We start from the raw sequence: 27,955 nt of genomic DNA, 5'->3' as shown, positions 1-27,955 counted from the left end.
TTTGAAGTGGTTTGATCAAGTAAGTAATTAAAGAATAAGAGAGATATGTGGTGATATGAAGAGTGTCATTAAGAGAGCAGAAGAGACTGTGTTTTAAGTGATTTGGAAATATGGAGAGAATGAATGAGGAAAGGTTGACAAAGAGGATATATGTGTCTGAAGTGGAGGGAATAAGGAGAATATGGAGACCAAACTGGAGATGGAAAGATGGAGTGAAAAAGATTATGAGTGAGTGGGGCCTGAACATGCAGGAGGGTGAAAGGCATGCATGGAATAGTGTGAATTTGAACACTGTGGTATGCTGGGGCCAGTATACTGCCAGTGGACTGAACCATGGCATTCAAAATGTCAGGAGTAAACCAATGGAATGGTCTGCAGGGCCTGGATGTGGATAGGGAGCTGTGGTTTCAGCGCATTATGCATGATAGCTCAAGTATGGATATGAGTGGAAGTGGCCTTTCTTCGTCTGTTTCTTGGCACTGCTTTGCTAACACTGTGGGAGAGAGAAAAAGAATGTATAAGTTATCATTTTTGCCTTTCATTCATTTATGCTTTGTCTTGTGGGGAAGGGTGGCATCAGAAATTAATGACAGCAAACAAGTATGATTGTGTACATGTGAATAAGTGATCGGGGCCTGAACATACAGGAGGGTGTAATGCGTGCAAGAAATAGACTGATTTGAATGATGGGGTATACAGGGGTCGACGTGCTGTCAATGGATTGAACCAAGGCATGTGAAGTGTCTGGGGTAAACCATGGAAAGTTCTGTGGGGCCTGGATAAGGAAAGGGAGCTGTAGTTTCAGTGCATTATACATGACAGCTAGAGACTGAGTGTGAACGAATGTGGCCTTTGTTGTCTTTCCTAGTGCTACCTCGCTCACATGCGAGGGGGAGGGGATTTTCATTTCATGTGTGGTGGTGTGGCGACGGGAATGAATAAGGGCAGACAGTATGAATTATGTACATTTGTATATATGTATATGTCTGTGTGTGTATATATATATGTATATGTTGAGATGTATAGGTATGTATATGTGCGCGTGTGGACGTGTATGTATACACGTGTATGTGGGCGGGTTAGGCCATTCTTTTGTCTGTTTCCTTGCACTACCTCGCTAACATGGGAGACTGTGACAAAGTATAAAAAAAAATGGGAATATATTTCTAATGTTGCTAACATATTTTTTTAGGTATTGTTAGACCTGTGCCAAGAGCAGAACACAATGTTGGAGGTGGGAAGAAGACAAAAAAAGCAAAAACTCATAGTCAAGATGGCACTAGAGCCAGATACTTTCCCGATGATGACCAACATGATCTTAAGTATATGGTTTGTGAAAACATTCTGTACCTTTGCTTTATTTTTCATGATAGAATGGAATAATCTGAATATGACAAAATGTCTTCAGGAAATATTGTAATACTGTGTACTTGCAGTGAAATAAACCAAAATTATGTTCAGGATTCTTGCTCATTTAATTAAAGAATACCCTGATTGTTGAAATATGAGAATATCAAATTGTTTTCAGTTTTCTCCTGGATATGAGCCATATAGCATAAATGCCTTATTGGATTATATGGAATGTGTGGAATCCCCTCTACCTCATATCCTTTTCTTCATAAGTTTAAAGAGCTGATAGTTCATGAAATCATGAGTGCCTGAAATTTAAATATTGTACAATCTCATCCTGAATGATGGTTTCCATAAGTTTACCAGTTACAGATGTTAGGTTGATTGGATAGTGATTTCTTGGCAGTGATTCATTACCTTTTTTGAATATGGGTGTTACATTAGCAAACTCTTTTCTCTGGAACATTCCTCATAGCAATAGACATATTGTAAAGAGCAGTTAAGGGTTTAACTATCTCAATTTTCTGTTTTATATTACTGGGGTCTGCCTCCATGAGGGTATTCCATGAATGTAGAGTCACCTTTGGCAAAGCTGTATCACACTGGTAGTACAGTCTTCCCCAAGAACCTCGATCCTTAAAGGAGTCTATATATCCCTGCCACTGGAAATATTGCAGCCATGGGCTGTAGAAGCATTTGGGAAAGTCCTGGATAATATCAGAACTCTCATGATATTGGTCTTGGGGTAATTATAAACAAATGAATGAATTTATTGCCTCATTTTCCTGAGATAAAACTTGTGTAGGCATGCCATTTTACTTACATTTCATATATCGTTGATAATATATCTTCAACTTTTATGTTAATGTATTGCAAAATGTTTTCTTCTTTTAGCAGTGGAACTGGATTTGGGATGTGAGTTGTGTCCTCAGTTGCAAATGCTCATAAAGAAATAACGCCTAAAGCTTTAGCTAGGGCTACGTTGTTATGAACTAAACCATTACTCATGATGGGCCAATTGAATGGGTAGTGATTTTCTTGCTTTTAACATAACCATTAAATTCCTTAGGGATTCTTCTGTTATTTTTAGCAATATACACTTTTTCTATGCAGATTTTCTTATTATACTCTGCCTTCCATTCCTTTTCCACCATTCCTGTTTCATTTACTTTTGTTCAATGCCATTCATTACATAGTCTGCCATGGATAACTCATTATAGAAGACTCTTTTATCCCTGGGGATAGGGGATTAAGAATACTTCCCACGTATTCCCTGCGTGTCGTAGAAGGCGACTAAAAGGGGAGGGAGCGGGGGGCTGGAAATCCTCCCCTCTCTTCTTCTTTTTTTTTTTTTCCAAAAGAAGGAACAGAGGGGGCCAGGTGAGGATATTCCAAAAAAGGCCCAGTCCTCTGTTCTTAACGCTACCTCGCTAACGCGGGAAATGGCAAATAGTTTAAAAGAAAAAGAAAGAAAAAGAAGACTCTTGTAAAAGCTCATTTACTTTCACCACTTCTCTTGCACATGTAATTTCCATGTCATTGAAAGTTTGATTGATTAGATTTTATGATTTTGAGATTACAACCAAATATTATAAATTCCTTAATGACCTGTTTTCTTGTAACTCTTGGCTGCATGGAAAATTCGCATGTGTCTGCTTTAGAAACCAGAGAAGGAAGTTTTCATAATAACACTTAATTTTTTAGTCACCTACTTGTATAATGGTTATAAGTGATGAAGTTGGTCTGAATAGATTTTCCAGCACTTCTTTTTGCTGCATCTCTGCACATCATGAATGTTTGTATGTTTTTGAGTTAATTTTAACAAATGTATGCTTCTTAACTGCACAATTGATTGTGATGTGTAAATGTTTATTCTTCATACAGTTTGAGAGAGAAAAGGGAACATCTGCTGAGGATCAGAATTCTATGTTTGAACGTGCAGCCATGCAGAATGTAGAGAGACTTGATAATGATTATGATATGGACGATATGTTTATGAGTAAGGCTGCACTCAGGGACACTGTTGCCAAACAAGCAGAGAGAGACAAGCAAAAAGCTATACAGGTATGTATTACATAGATCATTTGCTTTAGTCATAATTTCAGTTGATGCTTGTGTTTATCTATATGTCTCTGTCTTTCTGTCTGTCTATTCTCATATGTAACTACTGGATGGGCATCCCTAATCCGAAAATTCAAAACCGGAAATGATCCAAAATCAGAAACTGTTTGAGTGGCGACATGAGGTTACAAGTGAAAAGTTCCACACCTGGCTTCACAATGCTCATGCTGGGCTTCGATGCTCTGTAGGCGCCACTTTGTTACAAACCATCGTCACCGCATTGCTCACTGTGTTTTTTGTTTAATATCTATTCTGTGGTACAAAAATATTGTTGAAAATGTCAAAAAGGCCTGCAGATACCCCTATAGGTAACAATGAAATAGCTGAAATGGTCTTAAATGTAGGTGATCATGATGATAGAGATGACTTTGTTACTGCAGAAAAAGTGCCTATAGACAAATTGGTGAAATTGTGTGATGGACTTATTAAAGGACTAGAGCAGTGTGCATTCATAACTGGACAAGAAATCATGTCAGTCTATAAGATCAAAGAGAGACTTCTAAGACAAAAACCATTGTTAGTGAGGTAGATGACTCTGGAGGAAACATTTAAAAAAGCCATCCAGCAGAATGCCCCTTCATTTCTATAGGACCTACATCCTAATCCCTCAACTTCTTCTGATGTTCCTTCTCTTGATGATGTCAACAGTGATGTACCCTCCCCCTCAAGTTTCTCAGGCCATATGTAGTTCTAGTATTTGTTGCTGCATGTATCTTCTTTTGTGAGCAGAGATCATGTTTTTTTGGTAAGTGCAAAACATTATTTTCATGTGAAATCTGAAGTTCATCTCCATCTAAAATGCCATGGTTGAGTGTAACTTGACCAGCAACATTATTGTGTTGAAATTTTTCGCAGTTTTCATTACATCTGCAACTACCAGTAATTATCGTAAATTAAATGCTTATTTGAATTTATATCTCAAATCAAACCGAAAATATGAAATACAATTGTTTGTTGTTGTTATTGTTTAACAGCTGATACAGGTATTCTGCTAATGTTACTGTGCTGCTTTGTTATCCCAAACACTTTATTTTTTCATATTTCATATTTTTGTACTGTCAAGTATTTATGTGTGAATTAGTGTAAGAAAATGATTGCTTATCAGTAGCACATGAATTCAGAGTCAGGAATTAAGGTGATGCCAAACAACCACAGATTGTCCACATGGGTAGCTGAGGTTGTGACACCTTGGCTCTCTAATGATCCAGTGTTGCACAGACTTTGTTTCATGCACAAGAATATTAAAGATATTGTATGAATTACCTTCAGGCTATGTGTATAAGGTGCATATGAAACAATTGGATTTTGTGTTTAAACTTGGTTCCCATCCCCAAGATATCTCATTATGTATATAGAGATACTCCAAAATCTGAAAAAATTCAAGATCCAAAACACCTCTGATCTCAGGCATTTCGGATAAGTGATACACAACCCGTATATGCATGTGTCTGTGTCATGTTGAATTAATATTTCATTAATCATACAAAGCATCAAAGACCTAGGTACTCCAATGACTTCCATTTTGATAGTAGCTTATACTCCCCTTTCAATTATTATTATTGTTATTTTTTCTTCATACTATTCGCTATTTCCCACATTAGCGAGGTAGCGTTAAGAACAGAGGACTGAACCTTTGAGGGAACATCCTCACTTGGCCCCCTTCTCTGTCCCTTCTTTTGGAAAATGAAAAACGAGAGGGAGGATTTCCAGCCCCTCGCTCCCTTCCCTTTTAGTCACCTCTACGACACGCAGGAATACGTGGGAAGTATTCTTTCTCCCCTATCCCCAGGGATGATTATTGTTATTATTAATATCAATATTATTATCATTATTATACTTTCTTTATACTTTTCGCCATTTCCCGCACTAGCAAGGTAGCACTAAGAACAGAGGACTGAGCCTTTGAGGGAATATCTTCACTTGACCCCCTTCTCTGTTTCTTCTTTTGGAATATTAAAAACGAGAGGGGAGGATTTCCAACCCCCCGCTCCTTCCCCTTTTAATCACCTTCTACGACACGCAGGGAATACGTGGGAAGTATTCTTTTTACCCAATCCTCAGGGATAATTATTATTATTATTATTATTATTATTATTATATTATTATTATAGCTGTCATGTGTAATGCAACAAAACCACAGCTCCCTTTCCACATCCAGGCCCCACAAAACTTTCCATGGTTTACCCCAGATGCTTCACATTCTCTGGTTCAATCCATTGATAGCACGTCAACCCCAGTATACCACATCGTCCCAATTCACTCTTTTCCTTGCACATTTTTCACTCTCCTGTAAGTTCAGGCCCCAATTGCTCAAAATCTTTTTCACTCCATCCTTTCACCTTCAATTTGTTCTTGTGCTTCTTCCCTCCACCTCTGACTAATATATCCTCTTTGTTGATCTTTCCTCACTCATTCTTTCCATGTGTCCAAACCATTTCAACAAACTCTCTTCTTTCTCAACTACATTTTTATTACCACACATCTCTCTTACCCTTTCATTACTTACTCAATCAAATCACCTCACACCACATATTGTCCTCAAACATTTCATTTCCAACACATCCACCCTCCTCTGCACAACCTCATCTATAGCCCATGCCTCACAACCATATAACATTGTTGGAACCACAACAGACATGCCCCTCTCTCCAAAACTCTTGCATTCACCTCCTTAACCACCCCATCCATAAACAAATTAAACAACCATGGAGACATCATGCACTCTGCCGCAAACCAACATTCACTGGGAACCAGTGACTTTCCTCTCTTCATACTCATACACATGCCGTACATTCTTGGTAAAAATTTTCACTGCTTCTCACAACATACCTCCCATGCCATATACTCTTAAAACCTTCCAAAAGCATCTCTATCAACCCTATCATATGCCTCCTCCAGATCCAAAAATGCTACATACAGATCTACCTGTTTTTCTAAATATTTCTTACATATATTCTTACATATAGTCAGTTGTTGTTCGCTGATGATACAGCGCTGGTGGCTGATTCATGTGAGAAACTGCAGAAGCTGGTGACTGAGTTTGGTAAAGTGTGTGGAAGAAGAAAGTTAAGAGTAAATGTGAATAAGAGCAAGGTTATTAGGTACAGTAGGGTTGAGGGTCAAGTCAATTGGGAGGTGAGTTTGAATGGAGAAAAACTGGAGGAAGTGAAGTGTTTTAGATATCTGGGAGTGGATCTGGCAGCGGATGGAACCATGGAAGCGGAAGTGGATCATAGGTGGGGAGGGGGCGAAAATTCTGGGGGCCTTGAAGAATGTGTGGAAGTCGAGAACATTATCTCGGAAAGCAAAAATGGGTATGTTTGAAGGAATAGTGGTTCCAACAATGTTGTATGGTTGCGAGGCGTGGGCTATGGATAGAGTTGTGCGCAGGAGGATGGATGTGCTGGAAATGAGATGTTTGAGGACAATGTGTGGTGTGAGGTGGTTTGATCGAGTGAGTAACGTAAGGGTGAGAGAGATGTGTGGAAATAAAAAGAGCGTGGTTGAGAGAGCAGAAGAGGGTGTTTTGAAGTGGTTTGGGCACATGGAGAGAATGAGTGAGGAAAGATTGACCAAGAGGATATATGTGTCGGAGGTGGAGGGAACGAGGAGAAGAGGGAGACCAAATTGGAGGTGGAAAGATGGAGTGAAAAAGATTTTGTGTGATCGGGGCCTGAACATGCAAGAGGGTGAAAGGAGGGCAAGGAATAGAGTGAACTGGAGCGATGTGGTATACCAGGGGTTGACGTGCTGTCAGTGGATTGAATCAAGGCATGTGAAGCGTCTGGGGTAAACCATGGAAAGCTGTGTAGGTATGTATATTTGCGTGTGTGGACGTATGTATATACATGTGTATGTGGGGGGGGTTGGGCCATTTCTTACGTCTGTTTCCTTGCGCTACCTCGCAAACGCGGGAGACAGCGACAAAGTATAATGAAAAAAAAAAAATGATATTCTTCAAAGAATGATTCTCACACATTCCTCTCGTGTTGTAAAAGGCGACTATAGGGGACACAAGCGGGGGCTAGAAACCCTCCCCTCCTTGTATTTTGGCTTTCTAAAAGGAGAAACAGAAGAAGGAGTCACGCGGGGAGTGCTCATCCTCCTCGAAGGCTCAGATTGGGGTGTCTACATGTGTGTGGATGTAACTAAGATGAGAAAATAGGAGAGATAGGTAGTATGTTTGAGGAAAGGAACCTGGATGTTTTGGCTCTGAGTGAAATGAAGCTCAAGGGTAAAGGGGAAGAGTGGTTTGGGAATGTTTTGGGAGTAAAGTCAGGGGTTGGTGAGAGGACAAGAGCAAGGGAAGGAGTAGCGCTACTCCTGATAGAGTGTAAGAAAGTAAATTCTAGATTGATATGGGTGATACTGAAAGTGGATGGAGAGAGATGGGTGATTATCGTGCAAATGCACCTGGGCATGAGAAGAAAGATCATGAGAGGCAAGTGTTTTGGGAGCAGCTGAATGAGTGAGTTAGTAGTTTTGATACACGAGACCGGGTTATAGTGATGGGTGATTTGAACGCAAAGGTGAGTAATGTGGCAGTTGAGGGAATAATTGGTGTATATCGGGTGTTCAGTGTTGTAAATGGAAATGGTGAAGAGCTTGTAGATTTATGTGCTGAAAAAGGACTGGTGATTGGGAATACCTGGTTTAAAAAGAGAGATATATATAAGTATACATATGTAAGTAGGAGAGGTGGCCAGAGAGAGTTATTGGATTACGTGTTAATCGATAGGCACAGGAAAGAGAGACTTTTGGATGTTAATGTGCTGAGAGGTGCAACTGGAGGGATGTCTGATCATTTTCTTGTGGAAGTGAAGGTGAAGATTTGTAGAGGTTTTCAGAAAAGGAGAGATAATGTTGAGGTGAAGAGGATGGTGAGAGTAAGTGAGCTTGGGAAGAAGACTTGTGTGAGGAAGTACCAGGAGAGACTGAGTACAGAATGGAAAAAGGTGAGAACACAGGACGTAAGGGGAGTGGAGGGGGAATGGGATGTATTTAGGGAAGCAATGATGGCTTGCGCAAAAGATGCTTGTGGCATGAGAAGAGTGGGAGGTGGTCAGATTAGAAAGGGTAGTGAGTGGTGGGATGAAGAAGTAAGATTATTAGTGAAAGAGAAGAGAGAGGCATTTGGATGATTTTTGCTGGGAAATAGTGCAAATGACTGGTAGATGTATAAAAGAAAGTGGCAGGAGGTCAAGAGAAAGGTGCAATAGGTGAAAAAGAGGGCAAATGAGAGTTAGGGTGTGAGAGTATCATTAAATTTTAGGGAGAATAAAAAGATGTTTTGGAAGGATGTAAATAAAGTGCGTAAGACAAGAGAACAAATGGGAACATCGGTGAAGGGGGCTAATGGGGAGGTAATAACAAGTAGTGGTGATGTGAGAAGGAGATGGAGTGAGTATTTTGAAGGTTTGTTGAATGTGTTAGATGATAGAGAGGCAGATGTAGGGTGTTTTGGTTGAGGTGGTGTGCGAAGTGAGAGGGTTAGGGAGAATGATCTGGTAAACAGAGAAGAGGTAGTAAAAGCTTTGTGGAAGATGAAAGCCAGCAAGGCAGTAGGTTTGGATGGTATTGCAGTGGAATTCATTAAAAAAGGAGGTGACTGTGTTGTTGACTGGTTGGTAAGGATATTTAATGTATGTATGACTCATGGTGAGGTGCCTGAGGGTTGGCGGAATGCATGCATGGTGCCATTGTAACAAAGGCAAAGGAGATAAAGGTTAGCGTTCATATTACAGAGGTGTAAGTTTGTTGAGTATTCCTGCGAAATTCTATGGGAGGGTATTGATTGAGAGGGTGAAAGTATGTACAGAGCATCAGACTGGGCAAGAGCAGTGTGGTTTCAGAAGTGGTAGAGGATGTGTGGACCAGGTGTTTGCTTTGAAGAATGTATGTGAGTAATACTTAGAAAAGCAAATGGATTTGTATGTAGCATTTATGGATCTGGAGAAGGCATATGATAGAGTTGATAGAGATGCTCTGTGGAAGGTATTAAGAATATATGGTGTGGAAGGCAAGTTGTTAGAAGCAGTGAAAAGTTTTTATGGAGGATGTGACATGTGTATGAGTAGGAAGAGAAGAAAGTGATTGGTTCTCAGTAAATGTTGGTTTGCAGCAGGGGTGCATGATGTCTCCATGGTTGTTTAACTTGTTTATGGACGGGGTTGTTAGGGAGGTGAATGCAAGAGTTTTAGAGAGGGGGGCAAGTATGCAGTCTGTTTTGGATGAGAGGGCTTGGGAAGTGAGTCAGTTGTTGTACATTGATGATAAGATGCTGGTGGCTGATTTGGGTGAGAAACTGCAGAAGCTGGTGACTGAGCTTGGTAAAGTATGTGAAAGAAGAAAGCTGAGAGTAAATGTGAATAAGAGCAAAGTTATTAGGTACAGTAGGGTTGAGGGACAAGTCAATTGGGAGGTAAGTTTGAATGGAGAAAAACTGGAGGAAGTGAAGTGTTTTAGATATTTGGGAGTGGATTTGGCAGTAGATGGAACCATGGAAGCAGAAGTGAGTCACAGGGTGGGGAGGTGGCTTAAGTTCTGGGAGCGTTGAAAAATGTGTGGAAGGCGAGAACATTATCTCGGAAAACAAAAATGGGTATATTTGAAGGAATAATGGTTCCAACAATGTTATATGGTTGTGAGGCATGAGTTGTGTAGAGGAGAGTAGATGCATTGGAAATGAGATGTTTGAGGACAACATGTGGTGTGAGGTGGTTTGATCGAGTAAGTAATAAAAGGGTAAGAGAGATGTGTAGTAATGAATAGAGTGTGGTTGAGAGAGCAGAAGAGGGTGTTTTGAAATGGTTTGCTCACATGGAGAGAATGAATGAGGAAAGATTGACCAAGAGGATATATGTGTCAGAGGTGGAGGGAACGAGAAGTGGGAGACCAAATTGGAGGTGGAAAGATGGAGTGAAAAAGATTTTGAGTGATCAGGGCCTGAACATGCAGGAGGGTGAATGGCATGCAAGGAATAGAGTGAATTGGAACGATGTGGTATACTGGGGTCGACGTGCTGTCAATGGATTGAACCAGGGCATGTGAAGCGTCTGGGGTAAACCATGGAAAGTTTTGTGGGGCCTGGATGTGGAAAGGGAGCTGTGGGTTCAGTGCATTATACATGACTGCTAGAGACTGAGTGTGAACGAATGTGGCCTTTGTTGTCTTTTCCTAGTGCTACTTCGCACATATGCAGGGGGATGAGGTTGTCATTTCATGTGTGGCCGGGTGGCGACGGGAATGAATGAAGGCAGCAAGTATGAATTATGTACATGTGTATATGTCTGCATATGTATACATATGTATACATCGAAATGTATATGTATGTATATGTGCGTGTGTGGACGTGTATGTACATACATGTGTATGTGGTTGGGTTGGGCTATTTTTTCGACTGTGTTCTTGTGCTACCTTGCTATCACGGGAGACAGCGACAAAGCATAATAGACATAAATATAGATTATCTATTGGGATAGGGAGAAGACAATATTTCCCATGTTTCTCTTGTCCTCTTTATGGATGTGGTTAACCAGTGACTGTTTTTGAATTGTGTTTCATGCATATGTATGTGTGTTTTTTTGGAGAGAGGATGATATTGGGTTAGGTTAGAATTCCTTCATGTTTTGGGGCTGGGATAGGATAGGAGGTATAGATTTATTTTTGAATTGTTTACCAGAGTTGGATGCAGTTGGTTTCATGAATCATTGTGTTAAGAAGGACTGCCATATTGTGGTTTTCATTGCAGTGATTAGGTTGGTGATGGTATTATGTCGAGTTTGGATTCTTTCTGTGGTTGAGATAGCAGAGGAGGGAGTATTGAAATGACTTGATACATGGAGAGAATGAGTGAGGCAGTGTTGATGAAGAGGATGTATGAGTGTGAAGTGGAGGGAGCAAGGAGAAAGGGTAGACCAAATTTGAGATGGAAAGAATGAGTGCAAAAGATTTTGAGTGATCTGGCCCTGAACATTCAGGAGGATGAAAGGCATGCATGGGATAGAGTGAATTGGATCAATGCAGTATACTGGGGTCGATTTGATGTCAGTGGACCGAATCAGGGCATATGAAGCATCCAGGGTAAATCACGGAAATGTCTGTGGGGCCTGGTTGTGGATAGGGAGCTGTAGTTTTGTTGCATTACATATGACAGCTAGAGAATGGATGTGAGTGGATGTACCTTTCTTCATCTGTTTTGGTGCTACCTCGTTAATGGAGAAAATGGCAATCAAGTATGAAAAAAGTTAAGTAAATGTGCTTAATGTTGTTCTCCTCAGGAACACAGATGTTCAGAGCGCTCCTTAGAGTCATGCAAGTGGTGTTTTGACAACAAAGAAATGCCAAAACACTTAATTGTAGCCTTAGGAACAAAAGTAAGTTATCTGTTTGAGTATGTTATTCAGTAGGTATCATTAAACTTTCATAACTTCATGAGTATATAGATATACAGTAGATGTGAATTAAGAGTGTGTGAAAGCCAGCTGGAAACTTAGTCAGTTGACTAATGAAATGATCTACCTTAAGCATAAATTTCCTCTGAACTATAGTATTAAGGGTGGTTAGTTTACTTGGACATGAATGCATTACTTGTTAGAGTATAATCATTTCTTTGTCATGGTATTGGGTTTTGTACATCATACTTAGAGCTATCAGGTATTATGAGGTTTACTGAAATGAGTAATGTAAGATGCTGTATGTTACATATGCTACAGAAACATGGTCTTGTGGTAGTAGAGTGACATAGCACTATGTCAGCAGCTTCGTTGGATCTTCTGAGAATAAATGTAAACCTTGGTTGATGGTTGGAAATCAGAGAGTAAAATTATAATCTAAAGGACTTGTGCAAAGTGATATGAACAATTAGAAAAGCTACCATAGATTTAGAATGAGATGATTAAAAATAGATTTTAAGAAAAGTTTAAAGTAAGAGAGGAAAGAAGAGAAGGTGGGAGTACTCTCCTAAGAAAGGTGTTTTGAGGTAAGGGTCTGTATAAGTACATTGAGATCATGGTGCATGCAGGTTTTCCATGGTCTACTATAGAAGGCCTAGAGGATATATGTAGATAGGTTAACTGAATTCTGTTTTCACATTTTGCTGACTCATATACTTATTTATTTTTAGTCATATGTGTGTCTACCAAATCACGAGTCTCTTACTCCTGGCCACTGCCATATTGTTCCTGTCCACCATATTGCTTGTTCTGTTCAATCTGATGAAGATCTGTGGAGTGAAATTCAGGTAGGTTTATTTATTATATTGCTTTTACATATTGATATAATTGATTTATTTTTTACATACGTATCAGTAATTTTCTTTTCATTATAGCATTGCTTCACTTCATTAGATGTTTCATGCTTTCAGACTTTTCGTAAATCACTGGTTAAGATGTTTAACTCTCGTGGTGAAGATTGTATTTTTTTTGAGATAACGAAGAAACTTAAACATTACCCACACATGGTTATCACCTGTATTCCTCTTCCAAGAGAAATTGGAGACATGGCGCCCATATACTTTAAGGTATGGTTTATTTGGTCTTACCTTCCCTATTTTACAGGTGCTTATTGTAATTTATAGATGAATGAAAGTCACAGAAGGTTTCAAGTATCTTTTATGATGTGTGTAAGCATAGGTGACTGAAGGTATGTGTGAATAAACATAAAGTGATGGTGTTTGAAAGGAACCAGAGTGAAAGTATAGATTTTGCAAAACCTTATAGAGTGAAAGAAGAAAGTGAAATGAACCTTGTTGTAGATAAAGGGGTTGAAAGACTGGAAGAGGTGAAGGAATTTATGTATTTAGGAGCCATCAAGAGTAAGTTTGGTGATATGAAAAGAGAGATAAGAGAGAGAAAGAGAGTAGTATAGGGTAGAAGAATCATTGGGTCCCTTGATAGATAAATGAATGGTAAAGGAGTAAGTATGGAAATATAGAAAGGATTAAGGGACAGCTTAGTCCTCCCAAACCTGACCTATGCAGCTGAAACATGGACGTAGAATGAGTCACAGAGGTGAAGAATCTAGACTGTGGAATTGAGCTGTTTGAGAGAAGCATATGGTATGACTAGATGGAATTAAAAAAGAAATGAGAATGTAGTATGGCAAGGAATGCAAAGGGAATGAATTGTAGAGTGGGTGAAACATAATGCACATGGAAAGAATGCAAATAGGGAGTTTACAAGGAGAATGTATAATTGTACGATTAAAGGGGTTGTGGGAGAGGATGACCGCCTGTGACATGGTGAAATAGAGTTGAGGAGTACTGGAGGGAGAGAAATGGTGGAAGAATGTGTGGAATAGTGTGTGTGAAGGAGGCATGTAAGGATAGGAATAAATGGAGACATTTGCCGTGGCCACTTCAAAAGTATATATTGTCAACTTACCTTCACTCTAATAATGTGTAGAAATTTTTCAATGTTGAGCACAATGCACTAAAAAGTGCAGGAGTAAGCCTTAAATGTCATGTGAGTTGCCACTGTGTATGTTTTACTGTTTATTTCACCTACATTGAAAAATTGATGACTGATTATGATTATGCTGTATCTTATGTGATAAATCTTATCATGTTTTGATCGTTATGATTCTTTGAAAATATTTTCATAACAGGAAAACAATGATTATTATTATTTTTTTTTTTTTTTATTATACTTTGTCGCTGTCTCCCGCGTTTGCGAGGTAGCGCAAGGAAACAGACAAAAGAAATGGCCCCCCCCCATACACATGTATATACATACGTCCACACACGCAAATATACATACCTACACAGCTTTCCATGGTTTACCCCAGACGCTTCACATGCCTTGATTCAATCCACTGACAGCACGTCAACCCCGGTATACCACATCGCTCCAATTCACTCTATTCCTTGCCCTCCTTTCACCCTCCTGCATGTTCAGGCCCTGATCACACAAAATCTTTTTCACTCCATCTTTCCACCTCCAATTTGGTCTCCCTCTTCTCCTCGTTCCCTCCACCTCCGACACATATATCCTCTTGGTCAATCTTTCCTCACTCATTCTCTCCATGTGCCCAAACCACTTCAAAACACCCTCTTCTGCTCTCTCAACCACGCTCTTTTTATTTCCACACATCTCTCTTACCCTTACGTTACTCACTCGATCAAACCACCTCACACCACACATTGTCCTCAAACATCTCATTTCCAGCACATCCATCCTCCTGCGCACAACTCTATCCATAGCCCACGCCTCGCAACCATACAACATTGTTGGAACCACTATTCCTTCAAACATACCCATTTTTGCTTTCCGAGATAATGTTCTCGACTTCCACACATTCTTCAAGGCCCCCAGAATTTTCGCCCCCTCCCGCACCCTATGATCCACTTCCGCTTCCATGGTTCCATCCGCTGCTAGATCCACTCCCAGATATCTAAAACACTTCACTTCCTCCAGTTTTTCTCCATTCAAACTCACCTCCCAATTGAAAACAATGATATTTTGTAAAATTACTGTCTACGCTAAGTCAAATGCAGTGTGTTAAGGTCTGGTAGATGCTGGCAAGACTGCTGTTAATTTTGTTAGAAAACCTCCTCCTGCCTCATCTTGGTCAACTGTCAATGCTGGAAGAGTTGGTGTCCATAGAATCACTATCCACACAATATTTCAGGATCATCTTCTGCTGGTCCTGTAGATTCAGCTAAATGTTGTGTAGTGTCTTTATAAAGAAACTCATGAGAATGTGCTGTTATCAGTATGGTGGTAGGATGATTGACTGTGGGTGGGGAGAAATTATTCTACACCCTCTTCATCCACCACCCAGGCTCAGCTTGCTGCCATGAAATTGAGGCATGAAAGTTGATGCATAAATATCTGTGTAGAGGCATTGCTTAGCTTGCATAAATATCCATCTGGAAATGTTAACAGGTTCACAGGGATCAGAGTGGGTGCTGAAAATCCTCTCCTGCATCAGCTTTCTCAAAAAGTAGGAACAGAAGAAGGAATAAGTTAGCTCTTCTTGATACTCCCTCAATGAAGTGGGAAAAGGCAAACTAGTTCACATCATGAAATATATCATTTTGCCTCTGTATATGGTATGTTCTTATCACATTTTTATATATTGCTTTTGTTATTCATTATTTTGATTTATGTACATTTGATGATTAGTAATTTTGTCAACAGAAAGCTATTATGGAGTGTGAAGGTGAATGGGCCCTAAACAAAAAGCTGGTGGATTTAAAGAATCGTGATGTACGCAGAGCAGTGCCAAAAGGGCTCCCCTACTTCTTTGTTGATTTTGCCATGGAAGCTGGTTATGCTCATGTGATTGAAGATGAACATCATTTTCCCAATAATTTTGCACAGGTAAGATAATTGTTCTAGGATCATCTAACATTCGTGCTCCATTCCTCTGTTTCTTTTCATTCTTTCAGAAAGTATACTCTTATTTCATTATTGGGTACAAAACTAAGGGATTGGAAGAAAGCTATTACTGAATCTTATGTATTAAGAAGGCAGTAGTGAAATATGTTATATTATAGGCCAGGAGGGCACCCCATGTCATGTCCTAACTTTCATATTCTTAAATGTAGCACAGTGTGCTCTCCTCCATACCCTCTTCTCTTACTTGTATACTCTTATGATTGTGTACTTTGTCTTTTCACCAAGTATGCAATCTTTGCCTTTCACTTTTTTACATCATTTGACTCATTTATAATTTCTTAAATCATTCTTCTTGTTTCCATCATTTTTGCTTGTATTGTATTGTATTGTATTGTATTGTTCTATCTTTTACTGTGTGAGTTATCATATTTTTCATAACATCCTAATTTCTAACTTTGCTTGTGATCTTTATTCCAGCTGTAGATCTTCACAAATATGTCTCTTGTTTATATTCTCTGTCACTCTGTTTTTGCATACTTTTGTGTTGCTACCTTCAAGCATTGGAGTAAGATGTCTGGCAAACCCCATTACTCCTATAGGTTTACATTCCACCCTATACAGCTTTTCCTAGACCATCAGTAGCTTGCCAGCTATTCAGCATTATTTTAGGTGCACCTGCAGTCATTGCTACACCATCTTGAAAGCTTGGCAAGGTATATGAAATAGCATTATTACTAAATTCACATCATATAATGATATTGTTAATCCTGATTATTTTTTCAAATTTCTTCACATGATTCTTATTAGTATTCACATTAATCTCTATTTTAGTATACATTCTTCCCAGGTTCTGTACAGTATCATATAGTCTTGCTATATTGCTCATTTAGATTAGAATCATCTGGTACATCATAGTTTTGTACCTTCATTACCAGCAATAACTTCATTCACTATGAAATGTGTGGAACTGTTAAAAGCCATGGGGACTTGGCACCCAACTCTGACACCTAAGCTGTCACCATAGGTCTTTGCCCACCTTATATGATGATTTATATTTTATATTGTCATTTGGAGTTCACCAGTTATGGAGGCTTTTTCCATGATCAACCCCCTGAGGGAGTTCCGCAAGGTAATGGACATCAGAGTTATAGATAGACATTCTCAATGGGAAGCTTTCATAGCTTCATGCATTATGCCATTTGCTATATTTGTAATATTTCCTTCAACTATTTCTGTCGTTTGAATGTTACATTCCTTTTCCAACTTCCATCAACGCTACACACATACTTCTGATATTTTTCATCCTGCAAACTTTTAGTCTTGCTCCTTTAGTTATTGTCTCATACTTTGCCCATTTTAATCTTTTAATTCTCTTTGCTACCGCATTTCCCCACAAATTATCTATCTTCAACATTGAATTACCTATTTCCTATATAATTTATGTATTGATTCTTAACACTACCATTATATAGGACTGCATCCAGTATATTTATTCTTTTTTTTCATTATAATTATGCTTTTATACAAAACTCCAGTCAATATCATTTCTTTCTTTTGTTTCACTCATTACTTATACATGTTTTAGGAAAACACACACTACCTGTACCACCTAAGTCTTCCTGCTTATTTGATTTATTCTAGGAGCTTATTTCTATCCCAACTCTTTCTTTTTGATTAACTTGATCTCCCTTAAGCACTCATTCTTTCGCCATTCTTCCTCTCTGAAATGCAAAGTAGATATATTAGTTTCCATCTCGCTAATGTACTTTAGACCCTTATTGTATTAGTGTCGTGCATATAGTCATATGACTAAGACAACAGTCTCCCATCCTGGTCTCATTTTCTTTGTTGTTTCCTTATCCTTTCAATATCACTGAAGGTCATTCCTTTATTTACGGTTTGCTTTCTTCATCCATTGAAAATCTGTTAATGCTCTTTGTGAAAATGTTATCTCTAGGGAGTGTAGAAGATGACTAAGAAGGGTGGGACCAGGAGTCTGGAGATCCTTTCCTGTTGTATTGTTAATTTCCAAAAGAAGAAATATGGGAAAGAGCCCAATGAGGATTTTCGTCTTAAGTCTTAGTCAGTTGTTGTTGATGGTACCTTGCTAACATGGGAAGTAGCAGACAGTTATGAAACAAAGGGAAAAGTGAAAATTTTCATAGGGTAAATATTTTTGAGTTCAAAAGATTTTTCATCATTTCAGGAAATTGTTGGCGGAATGATGGACTTAGATAATAACTTATGGCGTAAACCACGTAAGGAGAACTTTGATGCTCAACGTAGGAAAGTCATGGAGTTTAGTCGTTGGTATAAGGAGTTTGACCCTACACAGGATGATTGAATGTAATTCAGTACATTATGTGCAGAAAGAGATTATATTATGGGAAGTGAATGTAAAAGTGATGAAAGAGCTTTTTGCATGGAGTATTTAGTGAATGATTGCAAACAAAGTTATCACCTATTTGTCATATGAGAGGAAAACTTTGGGTAGCTTGGAAGAAAAAAGAATTGTTTACTATGTGAAGGAACTATTTTTGAATGTGGAAACTGTATTTGAATATATACAGAAACAGTCAACAAGTAAGATATGTGAAGAGTAGATATGAGTATACTTAATAAAAGATGTATTTAGGAACTTGGTGAAATAACATTTGTATGTGGTCACTTTAAAGTGAAAATGAATTGTGTGAATTTAGATTTCAAGATTATTCACATCTTTAATTCCTTACAGGACTCATCACCAATGCAAGTGCTAGGTAAGGTTAACATATTTTTGTTTGCTATGGTAAATGTAGTGCCATTCTGTCATGATAATGCCATAAATGTAACAACCTTTTTGACATATTCTTGAGATTGTGTGTGATTGTGATTATGTAATTCCCATATCCTTATTAATGTATTTTATTACTGTGTGATTTTTATGGAAAGAATATATATGAATATACTTTTTTCTTTCATACATATTCCCCATTTCCCGCATTAGCAAGGTAGTGTTAAGAAGAGGACTGAGCCTTAGAGGGAATAGCCTCACTTGGCCCCCTTCTCCGTTCCTTTTTTTTTTTTTTTTTTTGAAAAGTAAAAGATTGGAGGGGAGGATTTCCAGTCCCCCCACTCCCTCCCCTTTTAGTCGCCTTTTACGACACGCAAGGAATACGTGGGAAGTATTCGTTCTCCCCTATCCCCAGGGGAGTATATTTGGTGAAATAACATTCTTTTTTTTTATTTATTTATTATACTTTGTTGCTGTCTCCCGCTTTAGCGAGGTAGCGCAAGGAAACAGGCAAAAGAATGGCCCAACCCACCCACATGCACACGTATATACATACACATCCGCATCCACACATGCACATATACATACCTACACATTTCAGTGTATACATATATATATATATATATATATATATATGGGTATGTTTGAAGGAATAGTGGTTCCAACAATGTTGTATGGTTGCGAGGCGTGGGCTATGGATAGAGTTGTGCGCAGGAGGATGGATGTGCTGGAAATGAGATGTTTGAGGACAATGTGTGGTGTGAGGTGGTTTGATCGAGTGAGTAACGTAAGGGTAAGAGAGATGTGTGGAAATAAAAAGAGCGTGGTTGAGAGAGCAGAAGAGGGTGTTTTGAAGTGGTTTGGGCACATGGAGAGAATGAGTGAGGAAAGATTGACCAAGAGGATATATGTGTCGGAGGTGGAGGGAACGAGGAGAAGAGGGAGACCAAATTGGAGGTGGAAAGATGGAGTGAAAAAGATTTTGTGTGATCGGGGCCTGAACATGCAGGAGGGTGAAAGGAGGGCAAGGAATAGAGTGAATTGGAGCGATGTGGTATACCGGGGTTGACGTGCTGTCAGTGGATTGAATCAAGGTATGTGAAGTGTCTGGGGTAAACCATGGAAAGCTGTGTAGGTGTGTATATTTGCGTGTGTGGACGTATGTATATACATGTGTATGGGGGGGGTTGGGCCATTTCTTTCGTCTGTTTCCTTGCGCTACCTCGCAAACGCGGGAGACAGCAACAAAGTATAATAAAAATAATGTGACATTCATTTTTTTTTTTTTTTCATTCATTTCAAGCTAAAAGTTTGTTTCTAAATTGTTCTTACATTTTTTCATATGTATATATATGTATGTGTGTGTGTGTATGTGTATGTGCATGTGTGTGTGTGTGTGTGTGTGTGTGTGTGTGTGTATGTATATATGTATATTATCCCTGGGGATAGGGGTGAAAGAATACTTCCCACGTATTCCTCGCGTGTCGTAGAAAGCGACTAGAGGGGACGGGAGCGGGGGGCCGGAAATCCTCCCCTCCTTGTATTAACTTTCTAAAATGGGAAACAGAAGAAGGAGTCACGCGAGGAGTGATCATCCTCCTCGAAGGCTCAGAGTGGGGTGCCTAAATGTGTGTGGATGTAACCAAGATGTGAAAAAAGGAGAGATAGGTAGTATGTTTGAGGAAAGGAACCTGGATGTTTTGGCTCTGAGTGAAACGAAGCTCAAGGGTAAAGGGGAAGAGTGGTTTGGAAATGTCTGGGGAGTGAAGTCAGGGGTTAGTGAGAGGACAAGAGCAAGGGAAGGAGTAGCAATACTCCTGAAACAGGAGTTGTGGGAGTATGTGATAGAATGTAAGAAAGTAAATTCTCGATTAATATGGGTAAAATTGAAAGTTGATGGAGAGAGGTGGGTGATTATTGGTGCATATGCACCTGGGCATGAGAAGAAAGATCATGAGAGGCAAGTGTTTTGGGAGCAGCTGAATGAGTGTGTTAGCGGTTTTGATGCACGAGACCGGGTTATAGTGATGGGTGATTTGAATGCAAAGGTGAGTAATGTGGCAGTTGAGGGAATAATTGGTATGCATGGGGTGTTCAGTGTTGTAAATGGAAATGGTGAAGAGCTTGTAGATTTATGTGCTGAAAAAGGACTGATGATTGGGAATACCTGGTTTAAAAAGCGAGATATACATAAGAATACTTATGTAAGTAGGAGAGATGGCCAGAGAGCGTTATTGGATTACGTGTTAATTGACAGGCGTGCGAAAGAGAGACTTTTGGATGTTAATGTGCTGAGAGGTGCAACTGGAGGGATGTCTGATCATTATCTTGTGGAGGCTAAGGTGAAGATTGGTATGGGTTTTCAGAAAAGAGGAGTGAATGTTGGGGTGAAGAAGGTGGTGAGAGTAAGTGAGCTTGGGAAGGAGACCTGTGTGGGGAAGTACCAGGAGAGACTGTGTACAGAATGGAAAAAGGTGAGAACAATGGAAGTAAGGGGAGTCGGGGAGGAATGGGATGTATTTAGGGAATCAGTGATGGATTGCGCAAAAGATGCTTGTGGCATGAGAAGAGTGGGAGGTGGGCTGTTTAGAAAGGGTAGTGAGTGGTGGGATGAAGAAGTAAGAGTATTAGTGAAAGAGAAGAGAGAGGCATTTGGACGATTTTTGCAGGGAAAAAATGCAATTGAGTGGGAGAAGTATAAAAGAAAGAGACAGGAGGTCAAGAGAAAGGTGCAAGAGGTGAAAAAAAGGGCAAATGAGAGTTGGGGTGAGAGACTATCAGTAAATTTTAGGGAGAATAAAAAGATGTTCTGGAAGGAGGTAAATAGGGTGCGTAAGACAAGGGAGCAGGTGGGAACTTCAGTGAAGGGCGTAAATGGGGAGGTGATAACAAGTAGCGGTGATGTGAGAAGGAGATGGAATGAGTATTTTGAAGGTTTGTTGAATGTGTCTGATGACAGAGTGGCAGATATAGGGTGTTTTGGTCGAGGTGGTGTGCAAAGTGAGAGGGTTGGGGAAAATGATTTGATAAACAGAGAAGAGGTAGTAAAAGCTTTGCGGAAGATGAAAGCCGGCAAGGCAGCAGGTTTGGATGGTATTGCAGTGGAATTTATTAAGAAAGGGGGTGGCTGTATTGTTGACTGGTTGGTAAGGTTATTTAATGTATGTATGACTCATGGTGAGGTGCCTGAGGATTGGCGGAATGCGTGCATAGTGCCATTGTACAAAGGCAAAGGGGATAAGAGTGAGTGCTCAAATTACAGAGGTATAAGTTTGTTGAGTATTCCTGGTAAATTATATGGGAGGGTATTGATTGAGAGGGTGAAGGCATGTACAGAGCATCAGATTGGGGAAGAGCAGTGCGGTTTCAGAAGTGGTAGAGGATGTGTGGATCAGGTGTTTGCTTTGAAGAATGTATGTGAGAAATACTTAGAAAAGCAAATGGATTTGTATGTAGCATTTATGGATCTGGAGAAGGCATATGATAGAGTTGATAGAGATGCTCTGTGGAAGGTATTAAGAATATATGGTGTGGGAGGCAAGTTGTTAGAAGCAGTGAAAAGTTTTTATCGAGGATGTAAGGCATGTGTACGTGTAGGAAGAGAGGAAAGTGATTGGTTCTCAGTGAATGTAGGTTTGCGGCAGGGGTGTGTGATGTCTCCATGGTTGTTTAATTTGTTTATGGATGGGGTTGTAAAGGAGGTAAATGCAAGAGTCCTGGAAAGAGGGGCAAGTATGAAGTCTGTTGGGGATGAGAGAGCTTGGGAAGTGAGTCAATTGTTGTTCGCTGATGATACAGCGCTGGTGGCTGATTCATGTGAGAAACTGCAGAAGCTGGTGACTGAGTTTGGTAAAGTGTGTGGAAGAAGAAAGTTGAGAGTAAATGTGAATAAGAGCAAGGTTATTAGGTACAGTAGGGGTGAGGGTCAAGTCAATTGGGAGGTGAGTTTGAATGGAGAAAAACTGGAGGAAGTGAAGTGTTTTAGATATCTGGGAGTGGATCTGTCAGCGGATGGAACCATGGAAGCGGAAGTGGATCATAGGGTGGGGGAGGGGGCGAAAATTTTGGGAGCCTTGAAAAATGTGTGGAAGTCGAGAACATTATCTCGGAAAGCAAAAATGGGTATGTTTGAGGGAATAGTGGTTCCAACAATGCTGTATGGTTGCGAGGCGTGGGCTATGGATAGAGTTGTGCGCAGGAGGATGGATGTGCTGGAAATGAGATGTTTGAGGACAATGTGTGGTGTGAGGTGGTTTGATCGAGTAAGTAACGTAAGGGTGAGAGAGATGTGTGGAAATAAAAAGAGCGTGGTCGAGAGAGCAGAAGAGGGTGTTTTGAAATGGTTTGGGCACATGGAGAGAATGAGTGAGGAGAGATTGACCAAGAGGATATATGTGTCGGAGGTGGAGGGAACGAGGAGAAGAGGGAGACCAAATTGGAGGTGGAAAGATGGAGTGAAAAAGATTTTGTGTGATCGGGGCCTGAACATGCAGGAGGGTGAAAGGAGGGCAAGAAATAGAGTGAATTGGAGTCATGTGGTATACAGGGGTTGACGTGCTGTCAGTGGATTGAAGCAAGGCATGTGAAGCGTCTGGGGTAAACCATGGAAAGCTGTGTAGGTATGTATATTTGCGTGTCTGGACGTGTGTATGTACATGTGTATGGGGGGGGGGGGGTTGGGCCATTTCTTTCGTCTGTTTCCTTGCGCTACCTCGCAAACGCGGGAGACAGCGACAAAGTATAAAAAAAAAAAAAAAAAAAAAAATATATATATATATATATATATATATATATATATATATATATATATATATATATATATATATACATGCACAGACATATTACACATGTACATAATTCATACTTGCTGCCTTTATTAATTCCCATCGCCACCCTGCCACACATGAAATGAAACCCCCCTCCCTCTGCATGCGCATGAGGTAGCGCTAGGAAAAGACAACAAAGGGCACAATCGTTCACACCCAGTCTCTAGCTGTCTTGTATAATGCACCGAAACCACAGCTCCCTTTCCACATCCAGGCCCCACAAAACTTTCCATGGTTTACCCCAGATGCTTCACATGCCCTGGTTCAGTCCATTGACAGTGCATCGACTGTGGTATACTACATTGTTCCAATTCACTCTATTCCTTGCACGCCTTTCACCCTCCTGCATGTTCAGGCCCTGAATGCCCAAAATCTTTTTCACTCCATCCTTTCACCTCCAATTTGGTCTCCCATTTCTCCTCATTCCCTCCACCTTTGACACATATATATCCTCTTTGTCAGTCTTTCCTCACTCATTCTGTCCATGTGACCAAACCATTTTAATACACCTTTTTCTGCTTTCTCAACCACACTCTTTTTATTACCACACATCTGTCTTACCCTTTTATTACTTACTTGATCAAACCACCTCACACCACATATTGTCCTCGAACATCTCATTTCCAGCACATCCACCCTCCTCCACACAACCTTATCTATAGCCCACGCCTCGCAGCCATATAACATTGTTGAAACCATTATTCCTTCAAACGTACCCATTTTTGCTCTCTCAGATAATATTCTTGTCTTCCACACAGTCTTCAACACTCAGCACTTTCGCTCCCTCCCCACCCTGTGACTCACTTCCGCTTCCATGGTTCCATCAGCTGCCAAATCCACTCCCAGATATCTAAAACACTTCGCTTCCTTCAGTTTCCATTCAAACTTACCTCCTAATTGACTTGTCCCTCAACCCAACTGTGCCTATTAACCTTGCTCTTATTCACATTTACTCTCAGCTTTCTTTTTTCACAAACTTTACCAAACTCAGTCACCAGCTTCTGAAGTTTCTCACCTGAATCAGCCACCAGTGCTGTATCATCAGCAAAGAACAACTGACTCACTTCCCAAGCCCTCTCATCCACAGCGGACTGCATCCTTGCCTCTCTCTCCAAAACTCTTGCATTCACCTCCCTAACAACTCCATCCATAAACAAATTTAACAACCATGGAGACATCACACACCCCTGCCGCAAACCGACATTCACTGAGAACCAATCACTTTCCTCTCTTCCTACTCGTACACAATCCTTACATCCTCAATAAAAAAATCTTTTCAATACTTTTAGCAACTTGCCTCCCACACTATATATTCTTAATACCTTTCACAGAGCCTTCTCCAGTATCATATGCCTTCTCCAGATCCATAAATGCTACATACAAATCCATTTGTTTTTCTAAGTATTTCTCACATACTTTCTTCAAAGCATTCGCCTGATCCACACATCCTCTACCACTTCTGAAACCACACTGCTCCTCCATAATCTGATGCTCTGTACATGCCCTCACCCTCTCAGTCAATACTCTCCCATTTGATTTCCCAGGAATACTCAACAAACTTATACCTCTGTAATTTGAACACTCACCTTTATATCCTTTGCCTTTGTACAGTGGCACTATGCATGCATTCAGCCAATCCTCAGGCACTTCACCATGAGCCATACATACATTGAATATCCTCACCAACCAGTCAACAACACAGTCACCCCCTTCTTTAATAAATTCCACTGTAATACCATCCAAACCTGCCACCTTGCCAGCTTTCATCTTCCACAAAGCTTTCACTACCTCTTCTCTGTTTACCAAATCATTTTCCCTGACCTTCTCACTTCAAACACCACCTCGACCAAAACACCCTGTATCTGCCACTCTATCATCTAACACATTCAACAAACCTTCAAAATACTCACTCCATCTCCTCACATCACCACTACTTGTTATTACCTCCTCATTAGCCTCCTTCACTGATGTTCCCATTTGTTCTCTTGTCTTACACACTCTATTTACCTCCTTCCAAGCATCATTTTATTCTCCCTAGAATTTAATGATACTCTCTCATCCCAACTCTCATTTGTCCTTTTCATCCCTTGCACCTTTCTCTTGACCTTCTGCCTCTTTCTTTTATACATCTACCAGTAATTTCCCTATTTCCGTGCAAAAATCGTCCAAATGCCTCTCTCTTCTCTTTCACTAATAATCTTACTTCTTCATCCCACCACTCACTACCCTTTCTAATCTGCCCACCTCCCACGCTTCTCATGCCACAAGCATCTTTTGCGCAAGCCATCACTGCTTCCCTAGATACATCCCATTCCTCCCCCACTCCCCTTACTTCCTTTGCTCTCACCTTTCTCCATTCTACACTCAGTCTCTCCTGGTACTTCCTCACACAAATCTCCTTCCCAAGCTCGCTCACTCTCACCACTCTCTTCACCCCAACATTCTCTGTCCTTTTCTTAAAACCTCTACAAATCTTCACCTTTGCCTCTACATGATAATGATCAGACATCCCGCCAGTTGCACCTTTCAGCATATTAACATCCAAAAGTCTCTGTTTCACGCGCCAGTCAATTAATATGTAATCCAATAACGCTCTCTGGCCATCTCTCTTACTTACATATGTATACTTATGTATATCTCTCTTTTTAAACCAGGTATTCCCAATCAGTCCTTTTTCAGCACACAAATCTACAAGCTCTTCACCATTTCCATTTACAACACTGAACACCCCATGTACACCAATTATTGCCTCACCTGCCGCATTACTCACCTTTGCATTCGAATCACCCATCACCCATCACTATAACCCAGTCTCGTGCATCTAAACTGCTAACACACTCACTCAGCTGCTCCCAAAACACTTGCCTCTCATGATCTTCTCATGCCCAGGTGCATAGGCACCAATAATCTCCCGTCTCTCTCCATCCACTTTCAGTTTTACCCATATCCATTTATAGTTTACTTTCTTACACTCTACCACATACTCCCACAACTCCTGTTTCAGGAGTAGTGCTACACCTTCCTTTGCTCTTGTCCTCTCACCAACCCCTGACTTTACTCCCAAAACATTCCCAAACCACTTTTCCCCTTTATCCTTGAGCTTTGTTTCACTCAGAGCCAAAACATCCAGGTTCCTTTCGTCAAACATACTACTTATCTCTCCTTTTTTCTCATCTTGGATACATCAACACATGTTTAGACATCCCAATCTGAGCCTTCGAGGAGGATGAGCACTCCCTGCATAACTCCTTCTGTTTCCCCTTCTAGAAAGTTAAAATACAAGGAGGGGAGGGTTTCGAGCCCCCCCGCTCCCGTCCCCTTTAGTTGCCTTCTACGAACACACGGGAAATGCGTGGGAAGTATTCTTTTTCCCCTACCCCCAGGGATAAAACATTCTCATGATGGATACTTTAATGTGGAAATGAATTGAGTGAATCAAGATTTGAAGACTACTTGTATTCACATTTTTAATTCCTTACAAGACTCAACACTGATCCCAGTGCGAGGTAAGGTTTACAATTTTATTTGCTGTTATATGCTGTGTCATTCCATTATGGTAATGCTATAGCTTTAATGACTTTTTTGACTCATTCTTGAAATTGTATCTGTTTTATTCCTGAATTTTTTGCGGATCTTGAGGCTCCCTTTTCCCTATTACCGTATTCTATTACTTCATGATTTTAAATGAATTATAGCCAGTACTAATAAAGGTTTATGGTTACTACTTATGAAAATGCAAGAACAAATTATTTTGTAGGAATTTTTATTGTTTGATATGAAAATGCAAGAACAAATTATTTTGCAGGAATTTTTATTGCTTGATCTTTATACCTGTAGAACCATCTCAGACATCCAATTGTGTATCAGAATTTAAAGATCAACCAGCATACTTTATACCACTGAATTGGTTAAACAGATATTCTCCAGGACAGCATTCCTTGTATATTGTACAGGAATGATTGTTTGATAAGTTTTTTCATTTGGTCTTTTTTACTTGTGTGCCTTTCGTGGGAGGCTTTTTGAGGTAGCATCAGAAACTGAGGCCTCATGGAAATATCCTTGCTTTGCACCTCCTTCAGTTCCAACTTTTGGAAGGATTATAATGTGCAGAAAAGTGACTTTGTACTTACAGTCTCATCATTCTTTGTTGAATCAAAGTGACTGCATATTCTATTTATTGGCTTCTGGCAACAGTAAAACCAAGAAGGTTCATAGTACAAGTTGGGCACATTGCTATTGAAAGTTTCTTGCATACATCTATCTATCTATCTATCTATCTATCTATCTACCTACCTCTCTATCTATCAATCTATCTATCTCTGATGTCTGTTACCATCAGGAACTCCCTCAAGGGGGTGGCCTCGGCAATAGAGTCTCCATAACTAGTGAACTCCGGTGCTGCTTCTTAGCCTTTAATGCTTCAACCTTAACAGGCCTCTGGCAGAGGGTCAGTTTTGTGCTTGCATACATTGTTTATGATGTTGTAAATTGTGAGGGCTGTACGTAATTTCTTGTATAGTACATTATTTGTTTACTCAGGCTTC

The 27,955-nt window shown here is 40.0% G+C and overlaps 1 protein-coding gene across 3 annotated transcripts in view; it reads left to right on the top strand.

Annotated features, from left to right (window-relative positions):
- The window catches only part of LOC139760395 (CWF19-like protein 2), a 66,221-nt gene extending 47,462 nt beyond the window's left edge, over positions 1-18,759 (top strand). For all 3 annotated transcript variants that reach the window (XM_071683525.1, XM_071683523.1, XM_071683524.1), the window contains 7 exons: positions 1,193-1,329; positions 3,235-3,414; positions 11,751-11,846; positions 12,596-12,712; positions 12,836-12,991; positions 15,612-15,794; positions 18,019-18,759. In XM_071683525.1, the coding sequence (XP_071539626.1) occupies positions 1,193-1,329; positions 3,235-3,414; positions 11,751-11,846; positions 12,596-12,712; positions 12,836-12,991; positions 15,612-15,794; positions 18,019-18,156 (1,007 nt within the window). In that variant the 3' untranslated portion in view covers positions 18,157-18,759. The remainder of the gene's footprint in view (positions 1-1,192; positions 1,330-3,234; positions 3,415-11,750; positions 11,847-12,595; positions 12,713-12,835; positions 12,992-15,611; positions 15,795-18,018) is intronic.
- Positions 18,760-27,955: the final 9,196 nt, after the last annotated feature.

This window comes from Panulirus ornatus, chromosome 36 (assembly GCF_036320965.1).
Source record: "Panulirus ornatus isolate Po-2019 chromosome 36, ASM3632096v1, whole genome shotgun sequence".
Lineage (NCBI taxonomy): Eukaryota > Metazoa > Arthropoda > Malacostraca > Decapoda > Palinuridae > Panulirus > Panulirus ornatus.
The sequence above is the reverse complement of the archived record's forward strand: the minus strand, read 5'-3'. Positions and strand labels throughout refer to the sequence as shown.